This window comes from Vulpes lagopus, chromosome 10, assembly GCF_018345385.1.
Source record: "Vulpes lagopus strain Blue_001 chromosome 10, ASM1834538v1, whole genome shotgun sequence".
NCBI classification, from domain to species: Eukaryota; Metazoa; Chordata; class Mammalia; order Carnivora; family Canidae; genus Vulpes; species Vulpes lagopus.
Window position 1 is genome coordinate 36043059 of NC_054833.1, and position 8508 is coordinate 36051566.

The following is an 8508-nucleotide window of genomic DNA, read 5'->3' on the forward strand; positions in this document are numbered from 1 at the left end:
AGGTCCAGAGCCGACAACTAAGAAAGAATTCTTGAGATGTCTTTGGTGCAAAATGGTGGTTTTGTTAAAGCATGGGGACAGGACCCAATGGCAGGAAGAGCTGCTGCCGTGGCCTGTGAGGAGTGGCTGATTATATACCTGGGAGTTGGGAGTAGTTTGAGTATGGCATACTCTCAAAGGAATTTTGGAAGCAAGGTTTCCAGGATCTTGAGAGGGCTAGCTATTATTGGGAAAAGTTCATTTATTACCATCTAATAAAACCTTAGTCATGAGACCCTTCAGATGTCTGTCTATTGGTGGGCCATGTGCTTGGGGGATGATTGTCAACATGTATCTTGGGGGGTTTAGAGATAAAGGAAATTCCTAAAGGAATTTTTATATGTTAAAGTAGACTTCCAGGATCCTGGGGGTCAGGCTAAGATTGATTTTGCCCTTAGCAAAGTATGAAAATTGAGGCAGTTGAGTCTGTAGAGGAATGTCCCTCTGTCTATTTCAAGGACTTGTCAATGTGCTGCCCTGGACCTGTGCTTTGTCCTCAGCTAGTCCTCTGCTCCCCCATCAGTAGTTATTTTAAACTCTTTGTTCATTAATTGCAGCATTCAGGACATGGGGATCTGCTTTTATGGAATATTTTTACTTCTTGATGATGGGTCATATTATCTTGCTTCTTTATATTTCTCATAATTTTTTATTTTATAATGCTGGAATTGTGAATATATTGTAGAGACTGGATTATGTTATTCTTCTGTATAGATTGTTGCATTTTGTTTGGAGATGCAGTTAATTTACTAGCAGATCACCGTGATCTTGTTGAGATCTGGATTAGTCTTTGTTATGATGAGTCTAGTTCCATTTTGCCCTTAGCCTGATGGCTTAGTCCTCACTCTTAGGTATGGATTTCAGGGGGTTCACCTTAATGTCTAGTTTGTTCACCAAAGTTTCTCCACTCTCACTAAGCCAGACATCTAATAGCTCCCCAGGACTGTGCATGCTCTGTGACCTCTATTCAGTTCCTAGATTCCAAACAGCTGTTGTATCCTAGACATCTGGAGTCTTGCCATGCACATGTACGAAGTTGAGAGTTCAGCTAAGAACTCAAAGGAGTCCTCAATGAACATGACTGAGGGTTCTTCTCTTTGACATTTTCTTCTCCATGCCTTGTCTCACAGATTCCAGCTGTCCTGGCATTCATGAATACTGACCTTTATTCCAGTAGTAGAGACTGCTGTCACCTGCTTGGGCTCCATCTCACTATGCTTGATTTGGAAATTGCCTAGAGAGAAAAGGTGAATGTGGTAGTTACTACATTTTCTTGCCTTCTCTTAAGAATTTCATCCCTGTGCTTTCTGCTTCTCAAAGTTTTCAAATAGATGCTTTATGTATTTTTTCCGATATTGTAGTAGTTTATGGTAAGAGGGTAGTAGTGTGATATCAGCTACTCCTTTACATCTGAAATCCAAAGTCTGATTGTTTACTTTTAAATGACTTTTTCTTTGCATTCCAGCCAAGGAGGAGGGCATATAGGCCCATGGACTAGAAGAAGCTGGAAACCTCGAGACCTAAATTAGATCTGTGATCTTGGACAAATGGCTTTACTTCTTGGGATCTTCTTAATGTCTTTGTATGTAAGATGGGTGTAACTATTCATTCTGGAGATCCATAAATTGCTGGCATTATAATCATCAGGGAAGATTAAAAAAATACAGCTATTGTACTCATAGCCATATAGATTGTGATTCAGAAGGTTGGGTGGTGAGCCCAGAATTTCTTTCTAATAAACACTCTAGGTAATTGGGGTGCTTAGCCAGGTTTGAGAAATACTGGATTTGACAATTTCCCACATCGCCTCAGGTCTAAAATTCTGTTAGTGTGGGGGCTTGGTATTAAAGTAACTATAGCTCTAAGGGATCAAGTCATAGGATAGTCAATTTTTGTCAAGGCAGAAGCTGGCATGGAGAGTAGAAAACAGAAAAAGACAAAAGCAAACTGAAGAGGAAGAACAAATTTGGATGTGTCCCTGCACATCCAGAATCTGATCCACTAGCATACCATTTGAGAGCACCAAAAGCTAGGAAGCCACCAGAGAGTAGTGCTCCAAGAAAAGTGGGTGGAAGACAGGGACAGTCAAAGGGAGTTTTGACCAGTTAGTAATTTGGAAAAAGTCTGTTCTTGGCAGAGTTTGGGAGCACTTACCTAATACATAATGTTACCATTAAACCTATACTCCGTGGGAAGAGAGGGTTAGGGGATCAGAGAAGTCTACTCTCTAGATGTAGTGCAATTATTCCTAGAATGAATTGGGATATGAATAAGTTACGAAATGTTCTACCCTAAGTTATGATAACCCTTTGTGTTAATTTTTCCTTAATTTAACCACTTCTTTTTATTAAAGTCATTGCATATTTATTTGTTACTTTCCAAGAGTTCCAGATCCAAGGAGGCAATGACCCTAGCTTCATAGATTTTCTGTAGCTCTCATCAGGAGGAAGCTTAGTCTAGTGGATACAAAATAGGCTCTAGTGGAGCCAGACAGAACTAAGCACGTGAGCTCTGAAACATACTGCCTCTGTGAGCAACTTATATTCAAAGTGAATGTCATTGTTGTGAGAAATTAATAAGGATATATTTATATAGTGTTTTGGATCTTGGCAGCCAGAAGTCAGTAGAAGGGTTCTGTGTCAGGTACATTGCTGGGTATTCAAGACTTGATAATGACAGTAATTTTTTTCACAATGATTTTTCTTTTAATAGTACTGGATAAGTGTTTGTTAAAGTAATTGTCTCCACAAGCCAAGTCAAGCAATATCAAGGGTATAAACCAACATTTCGTATTCCTTTGGGAAAGTAATCTCTGATGAAATGGTTTTCAGGGAGTCTCTGTCTTAATTATTAGGCCACTGAGATCTGTAATCCTAATAAGACTACTAATTCTCCTGTTATCCTCTGGTCAGGGAAAGAAACTCTCTCCTTCCTTATAGCTAGAGAGGATTTTGGGTCAGTTAAGAATCAGATATCATGTTTTTAGCGCAGAAAGGCCTATAAGATAACTTAGAGGTTCTAATTCTTTGGACTCGATTGAGAGGAGAGAGTTTCTTAGCTCAACCTATCATTTTCTATTTATTATGGTCCTTTTTGGGTTCCAGGACACTTGTGGCCAAGAAATGGTAGAGAGGAGGTAGAGAGGTAGTTTTATAGCTCTGAACTAAAGGAAGATGAGTGTGTTCCTAACCCTGGTGAGTCGGGTAACATAGCGGTTATGAGTGCAAACCTGAGAGACTGCCAAAGTTCACCTTCTGGCTGCACCTCAGTATTTTAGGGACTCGCACGAGTTATCTAACTCCATTGTCCATCTGCAAAGTAGGGATAATAATATTGTTGCATAGCTCTTAGTACCTAGTCTCTCAAAAGAACACCTTAAATAAGTGTTAACTTTAAAAAATGATTACTAAACCATGTGAGCTGGGAGGGATCCGAAAGAGGTTGCCTTACCTTCTTGGTTGACAGCAGTGACCCAGTGCTGAGGGTTCTAAGAAGTCAGTGTCTTGACAGGACCTCTTCAGGGAAGAGGCTCAGGTTTCAGCCATGGAAGCACAGGCAGGAGAGAGGACATAGAAAATGGACTAATTTAAAGATCTAAAAGATCTAATTTAAAGATCTAAAGATCTAAAAGATCTAATTTAAAGATCTAAAAGACATCTATATGCATATGAATAAATTCCTGCTTTCTCTCTGGAGGCAAAGTTTAGCCTCTAACTGTTCTCTCTGGAAGTTGAAGTCATTTGGGCTGTAAAAATGGATCCACAGCAAACAATAAAACCTTCCTACCACACTAACATTCAACTCTCTCTCTCTGTGCATTCTATTTTCCAGAATGGGGGATGGATACTGAGAGAGTGCTGGTGTTTCTTTCTGTTTAACTGGTTGTCTTTTCTTTTCTCCAGACTGCCCTCCCTCCACCCATCCCCAAGAGGAGAATGGCAGCTAAGAACTCTTCTGTGACAGAGTTTATCCTCACAGGCTTAACAGACCAGCCGGGACTCCAGATCCCTCTCTTCTTGCTGTTTCTAGGTTTCTACATGGTCACTCTGCTGGGGAACCTGGGCCTAATAACCCTGATTGGGTTGAATTCTCGCCTACACACCCCCATGTACTTTTTCCTCTTCAATCTGTCCTTAGTAGATTTCTGTTACTCCACTACCATCACCCCCAAAATGCTGAAGAGCTTTGTCTCGAAGAACATCATCTTGTATGCAGAGTGTATGACTCAACTCTTTTTCTTCTGCTTCTTCGTCATTTCTGAGTCCTTCCTCCTGTCAGCAATGGCATATGACCGCTATGTTGCCATCTGCAAACCATTGGTGTACACCCTCACCATGTCTCCTCAGGTCTGTTTATTCCTTTTGTTGGGTGTCTATGTGATGGGGTTTTCAGGGGCCATGGTCCACATGGGAAGCATAGCAAGTCTGACTTTCTGTGCTGACAATCTTGTCAATCATTTTATGTGTGACATCTTTCCTCTCCTTGAGCTCTCCTGCAACAGCACCTATGTGCATGAGCTGGTGGTCTTTGTACGTGTGGCCATGGACATTAGAATACCCATTGTCACCATCTTCATCTCTTATGCTCTGATTCTCTCCAGCATTCTCCATATTCACTCCACTGAGGGCAGGTCCAAAGCTTTCAGTACGTGCAGCTCTCACATAATTGTGGTTTCTCTTTTCTTTGGTTCTGGGGCTTTTGTGTATCTCAAACCACCTTCTATTTTGCCCCTTAACCAAGGGAAAGTGTTCTCTTTGTTCTACACCATTGTGGTGCCCATGTTAAACCCACTGATCTACAGTTTGAGGAACAAGGATGTCAAAGTTACCTTGAGAAAAACCTTGGAAAGAAAAATATTTTCTTGAGACAGTAGTATTTGAAGGAGATACAATGCTTTATTAGTGTGTATGCTTTCAATGACGGATCCAAATTCCAGTTTTTTCTCTTCTGTACAGAAAGAATTTTCAGTCTTTATGTTTCAATGAATGTTTAATGCATATCTATTTTCTTTATCTCTTGACCCACCTCGGCTATTCCAAGGTTGTTTTATGAACTTTTTTTCTGTAACCACAAATCATTTAATCTTGTATGGGGCTTATAAATCATTTTATTTAGTTTCCTTATTTACTAGGCATTGGAGACTTAGAAATATTGTGTATGTTTTCCAGGGCGATACACCTAAATGGTTCCACAAGGGGAACTAGGATTCAGACCCTTGAAAATTCTAGTCTACATTGTTTTCCTTTCTGCCACATTTTCTTGTTTTATTGAGTGCAGATTTCATTTTGATAGTATGTTATTTTAGCAAATTAAATCTGATTCTGTTTATAGTAATTTATATAATTTCTCAAAAAATTTTTTTAAAAATAACTTTTTAATATTACATTTTTTCATTTAAAAAGTATTTATTTGTTTGTTTTTAAGATTTTATTTATTTATTCATGAGAGACACAGAGAGAGAGAGAGGCAGAGACACAGGCAGAAGGAGAAGCAGGCTCCATGCAGGGAGCCCTACGCGGGACTTGATCCTGGGACTCCAGGATCATGCCCTGGGCCAACAGCAGGTGCTAAACTGCTGAGCCACCCAGGGATCCCCAAAAGTTTTTATTTTAATTCCAGTTAGTTAACATAAAGTGTTGGATTAGTTTCAGGTGTACAATATAGTGCTTCAACAGTTCCATATGTCACCTTGTGTTCATCACAATAAGTTCATTTCTTAATCCCCATAATTTATTTCACCCATCTCCCCACATTTCCTTCTGGTAACCACCAGTTTGTTCTCTACAGTTAAGAGTCTATTTCTTGCTTTGTCTCTTTCTCTCTTTTTTCCCCCTTTGCTTGTTCATTTTGTTTCTTAAATTCCAAACATGAGTGAAATCATGTGGTATTTGTCTTTCTCTGACTGACTTATCTTGCTTAGCATACTCTCTAGCTCCATCCACATCATCACAAATGGCAAGATTTCGTTCTTTTTTTTGGCTAAATAATATTCCAATGTACATATATATGACATCTTCCTCATCCATTCCTTAATCAATGGATGCTTGGGCTGCTTCCACATCTTGGCTATTGTATATAATGCTGCTACAAATATATTGGGTACATGTACCCCTTTGAATTAGTGTTCTTGTATTCTTTTGGTAAATACCCTGTGGTGCAATTACTGGATCATAAGGTAGTTCTATTTTAACTTTTTGAGGAACCTCCATACTGTTTTCCAGAGTGGCTCCACCAGTATGCATTCCTATCAACAGTGTAAGAGAGTTCCCCTTTCTTTGGATCCTTGGATCTGTTGTTCCTTGTGTTGTTGATTTTAACCATTCTGGCAAGTGTGAGGTGATATCTCATTGTTGTTTTGGTTTGCATTTCCCTGATGATAAGTGATGAGGAGCATTCTTTCATAGGTCTGTTTGTCATCTGGATGTCTTCTTTGGAAAAATGTTCGTTCATGTCTTCTGCCCATTTTTTAATTGGATTACTTATTTTTTGAGTGTTGAGTTTGAGAAGTTCTTTTTTTTAATTTTTATTTATTTATGATAGTCACACACACACAGAGAGAGAGAGAGAGAGAGAGAGAGAGAGAGGCAGAGTGAGAAGCAGGCTTCATGCACCGGGACCCTGAGGTGGGATTCGATTCCAGCTCTGCAGGATCGCGCCCTGGGCCAAAGGCAGGCGCTAAACCGCTGCGCCACCCAAGGATCCCGATAAGTTCTTTCTATATTTTGGATACTAACCCCTTACCAGATATGTCACTTGCAAATATCTTTTATTGGATAGTTTGCCTTCTAGTTTTCCTGGTTATTTCTTTTACTGTGCAGAAGCTTTTTTATTTTGATGTAGTCCCAATAGTTTATTTTTGCTTGTTTCCCTTCCCTCAGGAGACATATCTAGAAAGAAGTTGCTATGGCTAAGGTCAAAGAAGTTACTGCCTGTGTTCTACTCTAGGATTTTTATGGTTTTGGGTCTCACATTTAAGTCCTTAATACATTTTGAATTTATTTTTGTGTATGGTGTAAAAAAGTGGTTCAGTTTCATTCTTTTGCATGTGGCTGTCCAATTTTTCCAACACTGTTTGTTGAACAGGCTGTCCTTTCCCCATTGGTTATTATTTACTGCTTTGCCAAAGATTAATTAAGCATAAAATTGTGGGTTTATTTCTGGATTTTCTGTCTTGTTCCATTGATCTATGTGTCTATTTTTGTGACAATACCATACTCTCTTGATTTCTGTAGCTTTATAATATAACTTGAAGTCTGGAATTGTGATTTGCTTTTCTTTCTCAAGATTGTTTTGGCTATTCAGGGTCTTTTGTGGTTCCATACAAATTTTAAGATTGTTCTAGGTCTGTGAAACACACTGTTAGAATTTTGATAGAGATTGCGTTCAATGTGTGGATTGCTGCTCTTTTCCTTCTTTGGTTAGGTTTATTCCTAGGTATCTTAAGGTTTTTGGTGTAACTGTAAATGGGATTGATTCCTTGAGTTCTCTTTCTCTGCCTAATTATTGGTGTATAGAAATATAGCAGAGTTTTTATTTTTTTTATAGCAGAGTTTTTACATTAATTTTGTATCCTGTGACTTTACTGAATTTATTTACTAGTTTTAGCCATTTTGTGTGTGTGGGGGGGTCTTTAGGGTTGTCTGTATAGAGTATCATGCTATCTGCAAATAGAACATTTTACTTTTTCCTAACAATTCAGATTCCTTTTATTTCTTTTTGTTGTCTGATTGCTGTGGCTAGGCCTTCCAGTACTATGTTGAATAAAAGTGGTGAGAGTGGACACCACTGTCTTACTTTTGACTTTAGTGGAAAAGCTGTTAGTTTTTCCATGTTAAGAATGATGTTAGCTGTGGGTTTTTCATCGATGGCCCTTATTGTGTTGAGGTATGTTCTCTCTACACCTATTTTGTTGAAGTTTTTTTTTTTAATTATGAATGGATGTTGAACTTTGTCAAATGCTTTTTCTGCATCTACTGAAATGATCATATTGTTATCCTTTCTCTTATTGATGTGATGTATAACATTCATGGATTTCTGAATATTGAACCATGCTTGCAACCCAGGAATAAATCCCACTTGATCATGGTGAATGATTTTTTAAAATGTATCATTGAATTCGGTTTGGTAGTATTTTATTGAGAGTTTTTGCATCTATGTTCATCAGCAATGTTGACTTGTAGTTCTCTTTTTCAGTGGTGTCTTTATTTGGTTTTGGTGTCAGGGCAATACTGGCCTCATAAAACCAAGAATTTGGGAGTTTCCCCTACTCTTCTGTTTTCTGGAATAGTTTGAGAAGAATCAATATCAACTCTTCTTTAAATGTTTGGTAGAATTTTCCTGTGAAGCCATCTCATTTTGGACTCATTTGTTGGAAGTTTTTGATTACTGACTTAATTTCTTTGCTGGTTATTGGCCTGTACAAATTCTTTATTCTCTTGTGTTTCAGTTTTGGTAGTTATATGTTTCTAG

The 8508-nt window shown here is 38.5% G+C and overlaps 1 protein-coding gene across 1 annotated transcript; it reads left to right on the top strand.

The window, feature by feature from the left end:
- Window positions 1–3974: 3974 nt before the first annotated feature.
- On the top strand, window positions 3975–4904 carry LOC121500479 (olfactory receptor 8B12). Its single transcript, XM_041772202.1, has one exon. It carries the CDS (start codon window positions 3975–3977, stop codon window positions 4902–4904), a length of 930 nt encoding a protein of 309 aa, XP_041628136.1.
- Window positions 4905–8508: the final 3604 nt, after the last annotated feature.

Excerpts from the sequence above, each read along its gene's own strand:
- LOC121500479 (XM_041772202.1), top strand. The coding sequence starts at position 3,975 with ATGGCAGCTAAGAACTCTTCTGTGACAGAGTTTATCCTCACAGGCTTA.